The sequence below is a fragment of the Zootermopsis nevadensis genome, unplaced genomic scaffold (genome assembly GCF_977971745.1).
Source record: "Zootermopsis nevadensis isolate Lab colony 2312 unplaced genomic scaffold, Znev_1.0 Znev_ptg000030l, whole genome shotgun sequence".
In the NCBI taxonomy this organism is placed as follows: domain Eukaryota; kingdom Metazoa; phylum Arthropoda; class Insecta; order Blattodea; family Termopsidae; genus Zootermopsis; species Zootermopsis nevadensis.
The window spans coordinates 21,572,853-21,590,005 of NW_028259162.1; the positions used below are offsets into that span (position 1 = coordinate 21,572,853).

At 38.6% G+C, this 17,153-nt stretch overlaps 1 protein-coding gene across 6 annotated transcripts in view; it reads left to right on the forward strand.

Annotated features, from left to right (window-relative positions):
• Positions 1-17,153, forward strand: part of Sik3 (Salt-inducible kinase 3) — a 59,700-nt gene that overhangs the window by 32,969 nt on the left and 9,578 nt on the right. For 5 of the 6 annotated variants that reach the window (XM_022077443.2, XM_022077446.2, XM_087358569.1 and 2 more), the window contains 11 exons: positions 1,187-1,318; positions 5,247-5,394; positions 6,431-6,549; positions 6,881-7,015; positions 7,521-7,686; positions 8,017-8,129; positions 9,184-9,338; positions 10,432-10,613; positions 13,437-13,607; positions 15,654-15,871; positions 16,798-16,978. In XM_022077443.2, the coding sequence (XP_021933135.1) occupies positions 1,187-1,318; positions 5,247-5,394; positions 6,431-6,549; positions 6,881-7,015; positions 7,521-7,686; positions 8,017-8,129; positions 9,184-9,338; positions 10,432-10,613; positions 13,437-13,607; positions 15,654-15,871; positions 16,798-16,978 (1,720 nt within the window). The remainder of the gene's footprint in view (positions 1-1,186; positions 1,319-5,246; positions 5,395-6,430; positions 6,550-6,880; positions 7,016-7,520; positions 7,687-8,016; positions 8,130-9,183; positions 9,339-10,431; positions 10,614-13,436; positions 13,608-15,653; positions 15,872-16,797; positions 16,979-17,153) is intronic. The other variant, XM_022077445.2, reaches the window with a different exon arrangement.

Here is a 17,153-nt window from a genome sequence, read left to right on the forward strand (position 1 = left end):
AAATAAATTTTATTCCACTCCCTCTATTGTAAAAGAGTTTATTTGAGAATTCAAAACACCTTGACGTGAGGGACAGCCTTGGCATACATATTGGTCATGATAGAACAGCTATGACAGCAACACATGCAACAAGACGTCGACAAAGTCAAGGCATGGGCATAAACTGTAAATAGTAGTTGTAGTAGTAGTTGTCAATCAGTCGCAGTTTCTTCAACCCACTTTTGGTGTCAGGTGAGACTGCTTAAGCAGGGACAGTCTCCAAAATTATCTTCTGCTTGATTTATATTTTATTCTTCAAATTGTGTCCCACTATGATAAGAAAAGAAAGATATTGTGTTAAGCAAATATAATTTTCCACTTTTTCCCACTAGTGTAACTAGAATATGCAGTTCTGTTTCTGTGTTCAGAACTTACATTAATGGTCTGATCTATCGTCTCTGAACTCCTTCACTGCCTCATCCTCTCTCCAATGGCAAACTGCAAGTGCATTATGTGACAAACTACTGTCCACCGACCAGGAGAAAATCCCTGCTAGGAATTTGATACACGCGCAAGATTTTGTTGTGAGTGACGAGTTGCTACTAGTCATCCTAAAAGCATTCATTCCACAACCACTGAACGAACAATAGACAACAGACTTTCATGTGTTGTAATGGGTACAGCTTTAAGATTACCTCACAGTGGCACAGCGATTTAATCTAGAATATTATCACAACACCCACAGAACACATTAGAGGTGCACCCACTACACGCTACTTTTAACTGCTTGATGTTTTCAATCTTTGTGTAGTAGTGTAACTCTCTGGTGTGACACCCTTCCCACCAATAGCAGCCCTCCAGTCCACCTGATAGTAAACATTCCCCCCGCACCGCACCAGAACCGCCTTCCCCCTGCAGGGATTTTCTGCTGGCCGGTGGACAGTACAAACATACGAGTGAAATATTTATTCTAGCATCTGTTTAATATCCTTTCTGGCTCACATTCAGTTGTCGCTATCTCAGAGCTGATGAGATCTTGAATGAGGTTGGGTGTATTCTGGGTTGTAGTGCTATATGGTCTGGTAGAAGTTTACCAAATTTTCAGAGGTCCTTGCTGTGTTCATCAACAGTGTGATGATGGAGGCAGCAAGGACCTCTGAAACATTTTTTTTGGTTGTACATCGGGAGTCTTCGGTTTTTGTTGCAGGGTGAAGTGGATTATGGAGTTCATAGAATGTTAACAGATGCTGAAAGTGCAGAAGTGCCTCCAGTCCTTAATAATTTAGTATTAGAACACATGCTGCAACTACCAGGCCTGGATAAAGAAATGATAATGAAGGTAAAACTTTATATTGGGAAACTAAGTGTGAAATGTCTTGTAATTCTTGTCTGTAATGAATGTATCTATGATGACTTATAACTGTGTGACATCATGCAGGTAATGTGTGGGGATATAGTGAAGAGTAAGAAGAATACAGTAGGGCACCGCTTATACGGCGGGTTAGGGACCAGACCCCCGCCCTAAAGCGAAAATCGCCGAAAAGCGGATCTTTGCCTTATTTCACTTGCAAATGCATATCAAAGCCTAATAAGATGTTACACTATCATATAGTAAGTGCACAATAGCGCTAGGCCTAAGAAAATTATATGAAAGTTAAATGAATATCAGTAATACACACATTGTCCTCAGCTTATAGTGATTGGTGAATATAAATTTGAAAATTGATATGCTTATAGTAGGAAGGATGAAGGAGATGGCGCATCTTCATCATGTGACTCTTCAACGAATCTTATTCGTTTTGGTGACGGGTTCGGAAGCCATAGACATGCCTTGTTCACGAAGTTTAATCATCTCTAACTTGGCATTTAAAGTAAGAGGCTAACGACTCCTCTTTTTATCGCTACTACCCTTAGACGCCATTGTAATTACACTGTAGTAACACAAAAATATTATATAAATATACAGTTTGTAATAACTAAAAAATTGCCAGAAATACAGAGAGACGCAGAGCGCACAAAAGCTGTAAACAGACTGAATCAGCGACGAGAAAATGGCGCCGGACGCACTTCTCTGACTCAGCTGTTGAGCGCCGTATTAGCGGATCGCCATAAAGCGGAGCGCCGAAAAGCGGGGCCCTACTGTAACCAGAAAAGCATTGTCTGAAACTTACGTAGCGATTATGATGAGAAGGAGGAAAAGTTACATTTATTTGAATACCTTTATACACTAATCTCTTTGATTATTTCAACAGCCATTGTACATCCTAACACTGGCATTAAGACATACCAGATGAGCTTTCAAGTACGGAATAATTGGATACTTTCCATTCGGTGTGACCATTAATAATAATGGGTAGCTACTGTGTCAGTGGGACGTGGCTGACTCAGAACTGTAGTAGCGAATAAGCCAAGTTGCCGGACATATTAAAACATGATTTCAGAAGATAATCGGACTCGTTACAGGAACGCTATGTTGTACATTGTTTATTGTCTGAGGTATATTTGATATACGCAACATTTTGGGAGTTGGCTCTACTTCTGCCTTCAGGTAATTGGTTGTCATGATGCTGACACTTTTTCGACTTTTTCTGTGTTATTGCTGATAGTGGTGAGGATTGAACCTGGGACTTTTTAAATGTTAACCTAGGCTTTTAAATTTTGATTGAATGTCTTGAATTTTTACTGGAGAGCTACGTACACTGTCTAACATGCTTGTGGCTGTGTGTAACATTCCGCCTGGGGGCAGTTTCTGTTGTGTGCAGACCTACCATGCGCTTTGTAAATTGATTTCAGAATAATCCAAGCTTGGAAATCAGGCCATTTAGGTATCAGTGGCGACAAGTCAGCTCCCTTGTTTCTGGTGTTCTCAGGGTCGACTCTAGACTGCCCTCCTTTGGTTTATTTTTGGTCAGATGGGAAGGTAACTGGGACCGTACTCAGGGTAACAAACTTTGAGGTGTAAAACTAGTGGTTCTCCCATGGGGTTCTTGCAATTCCATACACTGTGATAAGGTCGCAGTTACTGGTGATATATCAGGTTGTCACACTGGCAAATATTAAGATTAAATTCTTTTGGGATGTTGCACTATGTAGTCTGGTAGAAGTTTACTATTGTTTTATAATGTGTGCTGCTGTCATCATTGCCCTGATGATGGAGGTAGCAAGCACCTCTGAAATGTCAGTATACGTCTACCAGACTACATTGTACAGCACCCCAGAAGACAGTCATCCTCATGGTTACTGATTTGCAGGTTTGTCATACCTGTCCTACGCACCCATTTTGTGTACTGTCGATGATGTATGACTCAGTGTCCAGCATATCCTGGCAAATGGCCCAGCATGTATTATCATATGTGAGAGGTTTTGCCTTCCATGCTCCGCCATGTGTGATAGGCTGGCTGATAAGCATTTTAGCGTTTTACAAGCCATTGACATCTTCTGCCTTTTATAACTCATTTACGTGAAACTTTTAATCGCCTTAACTAGTGGATTATTGTGCAAATAGCCATAAGAGCTGGTGCTCTTAGGAACCCAGTACTATTAAAGAGAGACGTGAGACACAGACAGCAGCGTGATGTCATAAACTTGCTTCTTTCTTTGTAAGGAAGGTTAGAAGTATAGAAAACAAAATGAAATTTAAAAAAATTGCATTTTAATTGCACAACCAAGGCCTTGCGCAGTAAAAGAGTTAGAAATACTGAAATTATGGTTATTAGTGAAAGTTTTTGCAGTTCATTTGCTGCTGTGAAGTACCGCATTGTTCGTTCAGGGGCTAAGCACAGCTGGGGACATTGCATTGTGTTAGCTGTAGTAGCAAGTTTGCACATGTAGTAACATACAGGAATAGGGAATTTTAAGTTCCCGTTCCGTGGGACTGCTGGTCAGACTCTTCGGAACTCCCAAGTTTGACGGTGTAATGGTATGTTACTGTGATGTGTGGCCAGCTTGACCCCACATAAAATTGCAAAAGGTTCTGTTGTACCCTGAGTGATTGAACAAATTCTAATAATTTACAACTTTGAGATGTGTCATGTTTCTTCAGTTTTGTTGACACACAAGCTGTAGGATATGAGAATACTGTGGAATTGGAGAAAATGTACACTGTTAGCTTAAAGTGTATGAAGATAGTACCTAAGTATGAAATCATCAATGCAATGCAAATCAAAGTAGTTTAGTACTGGAGAGAGGTAAATAGTAGCTTAATTTTCTAAGAACCTCTGGCTTGGTCATAAAGTTCGCAGTAAAAATGTAAACCCAATAAATTCATTAAACATCTTTCATCAGAACATCAGAGGACTAAAAAATGAAAGTGATGAGTTGAAACATTCTTTCGAAATAGACGGCATTAGGTTACACGGTGGTCTAGCGGTTAGAACGCTGGCCTTGTAATCCTGGGGTCTCGGGTTCGATTCCCGGCGGTGCCCGAATTTATAACTTGTGTTGGACAAGGCCGTGGTCTAGGCAACACGGAGTTTTCCTCCGTGGCATCCCAACAATTACTCCATTCACACACAGAAGAAGGCAATGGCAAACCACTTCTGGATCATCTGCCAAGAACGTATATGAACAGGTCCCAGTCCGAGAAAATGATGGAAGGATCCTGTTCATATGGACCTGTCGTCAGACAGAACACTACAAATAAAATAAAGATGGCATTAATCCCCATATATTGTGTCTAAGCGAACGTCACATGGTTGAACAGGATTTTGCTGCACCTCACATTAGATGGTTACTCATTAGGTTCCAGTTTCTGTAGACAAAACCTGCAGAGGGGAGGAGTGTGTATTTTTGTTAAGAAAGATGAATGTTTCAACAAAATTGATATTTCACAACACAGAAGTAAATAATGAAACTATCATGCAGTTTTAGCTTCTTCTGAAGAATGAAACATGGGAATCCACATTTGTAATCACTCATTATACACAGGCATTTTCCCGGACCGCCTTAAAATATCGGTAGTACGACTGCTGTACAAGAAAGGGGACAAAACCAGTATGACAAATTACAGGCCAATTTCACTTTTAACTACCTTTTATAAAGTACTTGAGAAGATTATGTACAATAGATTAAGTCATCATATGCATGCTAACAACATATTAGTCCCTGAACAATTTGGCTTCGGGAAAGGTGTATCCACTGAATTTGCATAAATGTTAGATTTGCAATGTAGAAAATATGCAGTCGTTTCCCGGCTTTAATTATGTATGTAGCTATTCAAAAACTAAAACCACTGGTTGACATTTACTTCTTTACTTCCTCTGTTCCAGTCTGTGCTTTCCAACAGCTTTGGTAACATCAGTGCCATATATCATCTTCTGGTAGAAAAACTCGAATGTCAAGAGCTGAAGAGAAGTGCACAGAGCAGTGGCAGCCTTCCTTTGGTTGCTACGCAGCGCAAGGCTAGCATTACGACAGGTGCTGACTGCTTTAACAGTGTTCAGTGTCTTAAACGTCAAAGTGTTCTGCAAAGGTTTTGTGATGATTTAGAGTATCTGATTGATTCAGTTATTATACTTATCGGAAAGTGTTTAACTAGAATCATTGTTTGTCTAGAACAGCGTTTCTCAACCTATGGTACGCGAACTAAGTAAGAAAATCAAAAGTTAATATGAACATAAATAACAGTTTTCCCTGAACACATTTGGTGAGTGGTACATTTAATGTGTTAAATTAGAATTAGTGGTACGCCAGCGAAAATATTGAGAACTCCTGGTCTAGAAGATTCTGTAAGAAATGAATTAATCATCTTATGGATCTTTTACTTGTCAAGTAACTCCCTCATGAGACCCATTTTACAAACTGGATGCACATTGTCGTTACAGGTGTGTTATTGTTCCCTAAATCAGAAATTGATTCCATTATTATTACAGTCCATACAAAGATCAATGAAATCATAACTGGAGACATTTGTCGCAAATAATTATGTATTTTGGGAATAGTTCTCCACAGTATGTTTACTGTGTATTCTAAAGTACAGGTTTAAGGAATGTCTTTTTTTTAATTCATCTTCTTGTCAAATGTTGGCTGACTTTTTTTAAGAATTAGCTACAGTGCGTTTCTCATTTACCTAATGATGTGAACTTTTCGGAAATGCTGTGGTGAATATTTTATCTCTTGTGGAAAGTACAGTAAAATACATTTTTTAATTACAGCTCTTCTTTTTAATTATGGATACATTTTCATGTAATTTTATTGAGTAGTTTTGAATATTGTTTAATGTATTAGCAGGAGACTTCTGGGATATTTAAAGTTGAAATAAGCAAATAGATACGAATGTAATCAACAGAGAAATGAATAGACAGACAAACTCTCATATTATTTTTTGTCTGGTTTGGAGCAGTTAACAAGATTCATATTTTTGGAAGAATAACTTAAAGTTAAAAAGAAAGTGACTCTATTGAGATGTTACAGCATGACAGTTTTAATGCATTTGAACCTTGCTTGTGTACAGGTGTAGTTGACCGCAGCCCAACGAGTGACTTGGAATTTGAACAGGGTGGTTCACCACTCGTTTCTGTGCCAACGATACCTGTTGTACACCTTCTGAATGACTCACAGCTCTTTGAAAAGGTACTCAAACAGTTCTGCCTTAAAAAATTAATTAATAATGTGAACACACTTGCTGAAACTTATGTGAATAACTCAATGCAGTGATGGTCATTAATATTACTGAGTGGTGGTGGTGGTGGTGGGGGGGTTGATACTGCTAGAAGACAAACGCTGTGTGACCCAGAGTGGTATGTTAATTAGCAGCGTAAATTCACTTAGTATCATAGAATGCTTAGTGTTTTGTCTGTCCCATAGGATTGATGAATACGACGAATTTACTTGTTTTGCAGAAAGATTGAAAAGCTGAACCCTGATGATAATTAATTTCTTGTTTTACTCATTATTTGTGTAGTTTGGTGATGTGGATATGCAGATGGAGTCAGAAAATGAGGAATTGCAGAGACGATCGAGTGGTGGTGGAATTGGAGACAAGTACCTAATGGCCAGAAGACATACCGTAGGCCCTGGTGACACAGTACATGAACAGGTATGTTCTGTATGTGTTGAGTCTTCTCCAGTTCTGAACGCATTAGCGTCTGTCTAACTGGCCCATAATAGAAAGAACTTTTTGTATATCATACTCTTCCACTTGGTTGAGCTAAGAACTTTAACCTCTGCTCTTCCACGGTCACAGAGGCCTGACATTATAAATATATAAATTTCATATGCAGTTTCAGCAGTATCTCCCTCGTACTTGTAATGTTTATCATGTGTATGGGAGTAATAGACAATACCATATTCAAGAAGCCATTTCTCTCATCTTTTGGCAGTGTTTTGAATTGTGATTCAGTGTTTCTTCATGTTTTTTTATGGCTGTGAATCTAAAAAGGGAAAGGCCCTTATTTTACTGGAAGGACGGGAGCTGTGCAGGACAAATATCATTTGGTTTGAGGCTGAGAGTTAATGAAGGCAACAGTGATATACTCTTTTATACGTGTCTGCAGTTAATGTAAACGTGTGTGTGTTGTTATCAAGAGCTTGCTTGAATTTAGGTTTTTGAGGCCCACTACATAAAACTGGATGGAGTTGGTCAGCCCTTGGATATCCTGCCCAATACAAATCTGCCACTGAACCTCCCACTTGTTCAACACCAACCCCCACAGAATTTCTCAGTCAAGGATCAGCATCTGCTGAAACCACCTCCTGTTATGGGTGCAAGTAAGTTATTGTGATTTCACGTACTTCTCTGTTTCTAAATACGCTGTAAACAGTTCTTTCCCTCGTGTGTTGATCGGTCTCTTTATTGAACACTTATCTGACCAAAGGGTGCGTCATTTATTGTATTTATGAGTGAATTTTATTGGACAAAGAAATCAGCCTGAACTACAGAGTTATGGGATTCCAGGATATTATTTCATACAAATTAATGCCACCAGTTATATATTTTTTAATTTTTCTACTTTAAGAAATGTTTCACTTTAACATTTTTGTAGGGGTTACAACTTGATAAACAGTTTCTTTAGATGATTACACAGGTATATCTTTCAGTTGGAGGTTTTGGAAGAAGAGCTTCGGATGGTGGAGCCAATCTTCAGATGTTCTTCAGCAGACAGTTGGAAGGAGTCTGGAGTCAACCTGGAAGTCAAGAACAATTACAAATGGTATGTAAACTTATGAATATGCTGAATGACAGGTGTAAGATTGTCAGTAGAACTGATTTCTCATTGTGATGTTAGTTTTAATATATTTTTAAAAATATTATTGAGGTTCATAGGGTCATATCAGTTGTCATGTATGTTGATTACCTTATTCTATCGGGGTTTTTTGGGTAACATTCCGATAGAAGCAATTTTTCAGATGTCTGTTTCATGGGATGAGAATGCTGGGATGTAAATATCTTAAAAACTTAATTTCCAGTGAAGAATGAACTTTGCAGAAGTATACCAAACGCAGGGAAGTTATGTAACACAGTTTCAGAAAAATGTAAAAATTGCTGTGTTGAGTGAATCTTAAAGTTAATTACATTATCTGTGTAAACATCTGCCCAGTATCAAAAATCATACTCTACAGTACAGCTCTGTGCATGTGCAGTGAATATTCTTCGAAAGTTAAAACAACAGTCACTCCTTGTTTGCTTCCTTGATTGTTTGTACGAGTATGTATTTTTAAGTCTGTCATTAGCCTGTTATTTGTTGCTGTGTCACAGTGGTTTTAGTGTTCTCTGGATTGTTCTGGTTATATTGTAAATTGCTAGAACAGGACTGACATTTCCTAGTCCAATAGTATTGCTTTTTCTGTATCCTCTCCCATCCTTTAGGCCATGACTGTTCATTTATCTTATGGGCGATATATACGAATGTTGTGTCTCTTTGAGCTGCATGGATTGTACAAAATCTGCAGATGTTAAGACTCAACTTGTATTGATTCCATAATTTCAGGAATGTATGACAGGTAGAAATGATAGCATTTCAGACTAGATCACTCGAATGCAGTTCTACTGACATATATGACATTTAACTGTTCTCTCAGCTTCATAAATATTTAGTCCTTTGTGATGGCGATCATTGCAAGAATGGATGGATATATGCGTATGGTTGGCATGGTAAAATCTGTTTCTGTTGTGTTGGAGACTTGAAGATGTTAATGTTCTTTTGCATCTGCCTTTGAAATTTCTGCATGCATACGCCCTAGTAGTAATTAACGTTGTTTTGAAAGCTCCAGCCCGGCAGTCCAACTTTGTCGCAGAGGTCTCAGCCCATCCCAGCTTCCACCTCACAGAATGGTGTTGAAGCAGCATCACACCTGCCACCAGCTGAAAACACGGGGCCTGCTCCAGCAGAAGATCTGCCTGATCCATATGCAGTTGCAAGGTGAACTTATTTTGTATTGTCTTCATATGTTTAGAGCAGTCCAGAAAGATTAAAATGTGAAATGCACATTTAATTGCAAATTTTAGGATCTTCTTACATATCTGTTGTTTGCACAAATCCAGTGGTATTCACCGTGTTTTTAAGGTAAAGTGACTTTTTCATGGAATAGTGTCTGAAGTAATCAACATCTTGACATGACATGTGAAATGGATGTAATTGATTAAAAAATTTCTCCTGCTTATTACAGAGTTAGTGTTTTCTGGTCAGTCGATCATTTGGTACAAAAAAAAATTGTATTTGTTGTTATTATCTGCCAGAAGGTCTACATACTGGATGTGGTCATGTTTGTGTTCATCAGTAGTATATATGTCTCAGTTATGTACAATTTGAGCAGGGAGTGCAATTTTCATTGAGGCTTCGAGTGTTTATTTTTACCAGTACTTGGTCACTCATGGAATAAGGGAAGATGTGTTGGGGGGGGGGGGGGGTGTGCTTAGATTGGAGGTTGTCATGGCAATGAAGATGTCAAGTATGATCTTAAAGATTGTGACGCCATGTAATCTTCTAGGTGGTTACCACTGTTTCATAGGAAGGTATTGCCTCCATCTTCAGTTTTGAAGTGACTTCTCAGTGCAAAACATTGTTCTGAAATGGTAACCGCCTACAAATGTGAAGGTACTTTCTTGTGTAAAGAGTGGTTTTGCAATAAAAATCAAGAGGGTAAATTTCAAGAAGTAGGATTTCAGGTTCTCACAGCATTGGGAACAACGATAGCTGACTTCTGGGTTGAAGCGCTATATATAGTCTGATAGAGGTCTGTCAACGTTGTATACATTCCTTGAGTGAGACCAGCCACATTAATACCATTTAACACTTATGGTTATTCCAAAGTTTACTAGCGTGAGCAGCTACTTATCTGTTATCTGTATTCTTTGTGTATTCTCATCTCTGAGTACAAACTCTGGACAGCTACAAGAAGCTCTCCACAGCTTAAGTGAAATTTCTTAAATTCTTTACAAGGTAAAGGTTGTGTGAAAGAAAGGAGACGCCATTGGTTGCACCACAAAAACTGTTCATATGCATGTCTTAACAGATACATGCATGGTCGTGGAAACACAAAGCGACACACACTGGCACTGGGTAGTGCAGAGGAAGTGCAAGAAGTTCAGCGGAAGATGGTCCAGCAGCAGCAGCAACAGCCACAACAGCAGCAGCAGCCACAACCAATGAGAACGAGACGTACAGGCTTGCACACTGTGATGGAAAGACCTCCAGGTAAGCAGTTCTGTTTTGAGTCCTGTATGTAATCTTTGTGGTTTCAGTGGGTATTCTTGTTAGTGTAATCATTTTTTTTTTTTTTGGTACTATTTCCTGAAATTTTGGCATGAATCTGTGTGATTTACTTTTGTTCACTGGTTTGGATTGCATTAGTGTATTTATAATTAAAAGTGTGCACCTATTTGTTAAAAATACATTTTATGTTATTGCAATATCTGGAACTGTATACATTGTTTATAGAGTAATGCATTTATTGCCGTATTTGTGTACCTCACTTGTTTATAAATTCTCTGCAGCTTTTAATTTAGTTTTGACATTTGTACATTTGTGAGTGTGTTTCTTGCATTCAGTACCCTCACAGAGAATCACACATAAAATAGGAAGAACCGCAAGTCTAAACATACATCAGTGTAGTCAAATTGGGCACAGTCACAACGAAAAGGTGCAGAAATGTACCCATTATCTTTGCTCTGTGTGTGTGTGTACGCGCGCTCGCCTGTCCATCCACCCATTTACATGTGTCAACTTGTATTTGGTCTGACAGTACCACAGCAATATGTGGCCTTGTATGTAAGTGCTCATAAGTCAGGAGAAAAAGAAAAGTTATCAATGTACGGTTATGCACAATGTGATAAGCATTTACTATAATCATCCCTACTAATCTCTGATTTGGAATATTCCTGACAACACTGAAAGGTGTAGGGCAAAGCAAAAGGGATGGAGTGTAGGAAATCTTAAAAGGAGGGGTGAAGATGGATAAGACTGGAGTCATGCTGGGCTAGTCCCACTGCAGACCAAAATCAAACTGTAAAGATAACTAATAAATCCTTGAAAAAGGTAGCAGGGTTCAAAATATTTGGCAATGACAGTAAGAAGTAAAAATTACTTTTACAAAGAAGTTGATTATATTTGGGAAATGTTTGTTGCTATTTGGTTCAGAATAATTTATCTCATATCTTATCTAATAACCCAAAGAATAAAATATACAAAACTGTTGATTTATATGGGTGCGATACTTAGTCTGTTACCAGAAAAGGAAGAACAGTGTGAGGATTGTCCTTCGGTTTTTCACAGCCATAATTTAATGTGTAAATTGAGATTTCCACGTCACATGTTGATGTCGCTTCGTTCCAGAAGACTTTGCAGTGCAGATACCTACAGACAATGTCACACTACTGAGCAGTTTATAAAAGGTTTATCATCCCAATTTTTATAGATGAGGGCAATCCAGCCATGTCTCTGAAGTGTTGAACATTAACTCTGTTGTTTGAACCAATGGCTACTCATCAAAATACTTCTAGAGCTACAAGATCATTCATTAGAACAAATGAAAACAATAATGTAATTAGGAAATGAGATCACATGGCACACACTTCCTACATCCTCTGAACGACTGACCATGTTTATAGGCTACTGAAGAAGAAAGATATTCACACCATTCAAAGACCTTTGAACAAAGTGACATCCGATCTCAGATCATCAGCATAGGTTAGATGCCTCCCAACACAAAGCTGGCATGGATAAAATCCCTTTCATGTTGTGCCGTCTACATTGGCCAAATGGGATGACAGGTCTCCACTAGAATTTCAGAACACATCAGAACAAGACTGGAGAACCAGTGATTGAAAGTGGCCAGACACATTATTGACATTGATGAAACAGAATTTGTAGGCAATATTCCTACATCATCAGGGAAGCCATCAGAACAACAACAAAAAACTACACACAAATTGAGCCATGAACATGAATGCAGGCTGACCAAAGCTAGGATTCACTCCTTTTCCTCCAAGCTTTTGTAATCTACTAAACCACCAGGCTTTCCCCATTAAATACCTGCAGAATGTCAACTGAGAAAATCCAAAATTAACCTCCTTCTTCGCCTCCTGCTTCTTTGTTTTTCGCAACCTTCTTAAGTATGGGGTTTTTCACACTTCATGTTTGCCCAGTTATGTTACTCAACTCCCAGGCCTGTATGACAGTTCCTCCTTCCCCCCCCCCCCCCCCCCCCCCCCACAAAGTCATCCCAAAGGTGGCAACTGCATTGTTTACTAAAAAGTTGGACACCTTAACACAATGTAGCCAAACCCAGAAAGCCGAAGTTATTCACTGGTGTATTGAGGGATTGAGAATAGGGTGCTGAGAACATTTGGACCTAAGAATGACTAAATAATAGAGGGTAGAACAAATTGCATAATGAGGAGCTTTATAATTTGTACATTTCACCAAATATTAGAATGATCATATCAAGGAGGGTTAGGATGGTGGGACATGGAGGAGATGAGAAATACATGCAAAATTAATTGTGTTGTATTTTACGTATGGAATTCTAGCTTCTCCAGTCCAATATGAAACTGCTGAACTTGACAATTTGATGCATTATGTATATGTTTCAAAATTGGTAGCCTTTTAGATCTACTTATATTCAGCTTTGTTAATATCCTTCATTATTTATTTACTTAAATTATACCTTAATGTATGGGAAGAACATTTCTTCCAAAATTAAATTTGTGTGTTAAAATATGCCTGTACTTCTCGTTCATGTTTTTGCCATGTCATCTCAACTGTAATCCTCTTCCTTACATATCACTGCCAAAACTAGAATGTTGATTTGTAGACCTGAATAATGAATTGTTGTTGTCCATTTGATGATATCCATGCACTTATTATTTTGTTGTTGTGTGTGTTTAATTTTGCCTTGATTATGTATTTATCTTTTTTTTCGGCACCTGTCACCTGGTTGTTTTGGGCTCGCTCGGTTTTTGGTTGTTGTTGGTTGGTTGTTTGCGTTGTGTGACACTGCATGATGCTACTGGCTGGCAGTCATTAGCCCTGAACTTGTGATGGAAGTGGAGGCTCGGATGAACCGCCAGTACACGCCCCCGAACCTGCACCCAGCAGGCACCATCCCTGTCACTGTGCCACGCAGTAAAGCTTATCCCAGGCCCAAGAAACCCTCAGGTTTACCCACTGTTCAGGAAAATAATAGCAGAGGTAAGTTTGGCTTTGAATTTATAATTTACGTCCTTTGGACACTGCATAAGGTTTTACTGTGCGTGGAGTGATTTGCTGGTGACAGGTAAAGTAACATTAAGTATTTATATTAAGACGATTGTGTGACATTACAGTTAAATCTTCTGTTTCTGTTACATTAATGTTAAATATTTAAATGTAATTCAAACCAACATTTTTAGAAAGGTGAGTTGTGTGTTTGATGGCATGATGATAGGAGGAGCATTTACTTTTCAGAAGAGTACGGGCATTTCTGTGTGGAAGCACATCATCAGATATGTTACCTACTTTGCAGTCATCGTAATGCTGGTCAGACTGAGTGCCGTATCACTGAGAATATTCGTGCGATGATGGATGAAAATCGCTCTGTGAGGGCATGAACGAGCACTGATTTCTTCCTCTCGTCCTCTTCCTTCTCTATAGCTCATATCCTTCGAAGGTTCAGCTTTAGATAAATGTTGCCTTCACTTCCATTTTGTTTCGTTGCCACCCTTTCTTTGTCCTCTCATCGTTTCCGTACCAACAGTTTCCTCCTTTTAGGCTTAATTCTATTACCATTGGGCAGTATTTCTCCTGTTCATTTCATGTGACCAAACTGCTGAATCTCTCTTCTTTGAAACTGCCTGTAATTCAGTGAGTGTTGTGGTCAAATGGTTACCACTGATGTTACAGATTAGGGACTTCCTGGAATCAAATCTTGGCATGGAGAATATTAATTCTGACTGTGAGGTTCTCTTGGCTTTAACACACAGACCATTTTATGTAGTAATCTACTCGCACCAGTCCATCAGTTGTCTTTAAACATTCGAAGTACAGGGACGTATTTCAAAAGTGAATTGTTTATTGTCTTGACTCGAATTGTAAAATGCAGTGAAAAGTTCAGAGGCTTCTTTTGATGCTGTTTCAGTAGAGAAAATAAATTTCCGTACTCAAGTCTGAAAAGAGGAAATTTCAAGTGCATGGGTTAATCATTGAATTTATAAACAATTATTACAAGAATAATCATACAGGATAAATATAAGTTCATGTATACTATGCATGTTGAAGAAAATAAACCACTGTAATATAAAAATGTCATTTATATAACTCAAAGTAGAACAGTGAGCAGGATCATATTCCTTACTTTAATACCCCTTTGATTCATGGTGAAGTGCCACATTTGGAATTGAAATCTAATGGTTTGACAGGTAAAATGATGATGGCTGTCTTGATTCAGATGTTGTGCCACGTAGTCTCATAGAAATTGACCAGTGTCTTAAGACGTGCTTCCTTCCTCCATTATCGGGTTGATGAGACTGCATGGTGCAGACCAGAATACCGTTGTCATCATCACACTTGCCACTGTAAAAACCTTACACGTTGTGTGGGATGCTATATTTCATTTGTTTGTACAGGAAGCAAGTACAGATCATTCAGATTTTTAAGGTGAAGATTTCTTGCCAAAATATTTTTCTTTTATTTAACAGAAACACCTGTTTGTCATTTAATGTATTTTATGTTTATAGTCTTAAATTGAGGCAGTGAAAGAGACCTGTATTTTACCACTTACGTGTCAAAAGGATTTTGTTCTTGAGTTTGTTTTGAGTCACATGAAACAACAATTTAGTTATATAGTCTGGTTTCCTGTTTATGCCATTTATTAACAGTTATTAATATGCTGTAGCACATTTTGTTTAGCTGCAATATTAGCATGACATATAATGCACTTTATTTTGAATTTGCCGTGTAAACATTACAGAAAGATAGATGTTGCATGTTGGTTCTGAGTTGAGTTGTTTTAAACTTAAAAGCATATTTGATCTTGAAAGAGAATAGAAGTACATGTTTTTTTAAAAAAACTCTTCTCTGTTTCTCCTTCTTTACCTTCAGAGCCATAGTTCTACTGAAAGTTTTTGCCACTTGAGCATATAACTTGAATAATTTTAAATATTTTGGTGGGTGTGTGTATTATTTATTTTAATCTGCAGTTACTTCTATGCTTGTCTTGTAATCCAGGATGTTTATTTACTGTTACTGACTTTGTTACAGGGCGAGAAAGCTTCAAGGAAGTTAACAGCCTACATCTACCACTGGAACCATACAGTCGTGTGCGTCGAGCCAGTGAGGGTTGTGCGACAGGTCTGGGGTCGCAGTACCGTTCCAGTCCTCAACACCACCTTCATAGTCATCCTCATTCACAGTTTACGGTCGGAGACAAAGAGGCCAATATGAAGGCTCTTCAACAGGAATACCATCAGTTGCAGCAGGTACAGTGGGTCAGAGTTACTGAGCGAATTACAGGTAAACCTCGATTTACACCGGGGATGCGTTCCTGGACGAACCGGTGTAAATTGAAACTTTTTATAATATAAATCAATGGGAAGTCAATGTCATGCATTCTCGGCACCCAAACAATGACGACTTAAGTTCCTCAAAATTGACTTTGCCTTATTCGTGATAGCAACTTCAGTCGAGGGAATGTTTTTTCGATTCATGTCATCCACCCATAGCAACAGTAATTTCTCCATTCTTTCTAAAAGTTTACTTCTCCTATAACTCACTTGCGTTGCACTTACTCTCGTAGCCTGTTGCATTGACTTTTATTTTGTACGAATGTTTCATTATGGTAGTCACCGTGGAAGGAGGCTACTTCATACTTCTGCACACATTACGACAGGTATCACCACCTTCTATTCTACGAATTAAATCCATCTTATCTTCTAACGTAGTAGACCTACGCAACTTTTTAGCAACACACTCACTTCTCTTACCAGACATGGTGGCTCTTCTACAATTTATAAATATAAAACAGTTGCTACTGCAGAATAGTGGTCGAACAACGCAAACACATTTAGCACAATTTTCTGCACATTCAATGTGTCAACAAGAAGCAAACTGAGCACATTTTTCCTTACTCCCTTATCAGGCTGAACGCAAATGACTCACCGTGAAGAGTGACCGACCAATGCTCACGAGACATTTTCACCACCATGATAACCTCATCTCAGATGTCCAGAATTACTGTGGGATTAACCAACCCCCTGTGTTTTAAAGGAATAAAGAGGGAATGAGCATGCTTACCATGCATGGGATGGTGCTTAGGAACACAAGCATTACCTTTATTGAAAACGTTGCACGTGTCCACACTTTATTATTTGTATTTAAACAGTGTGTTGTCTGATTCTTATTGCAGAGACACAGTGGAAGCATCACTGATGCGCAAGCTCAGGCAGAGCTACAGATGAGACACTCTCTTCACATCCAACATATGTTGGGAACCGGCACTCCTACGAGGACCTTATCACCCCTTACAACTCCTCACATGTCACCATCTCCCTCCCCACCCACTAACCAGAGCCCTTCATCCATACCAGGTATGTGTAATGTAGAATTGGTATTACATGCTGGCTGCATTTTAAATCTGCTTAAGTACTGCACTTTGAGAAACAGAATTAATAAAAATTGGATCTTGTTATGTACTTAATAAGTGCTTTACTGAAGTCTCACATTTAATAGTTTTGGCATGGGTAGGTTCCAAATGTTTTGTAA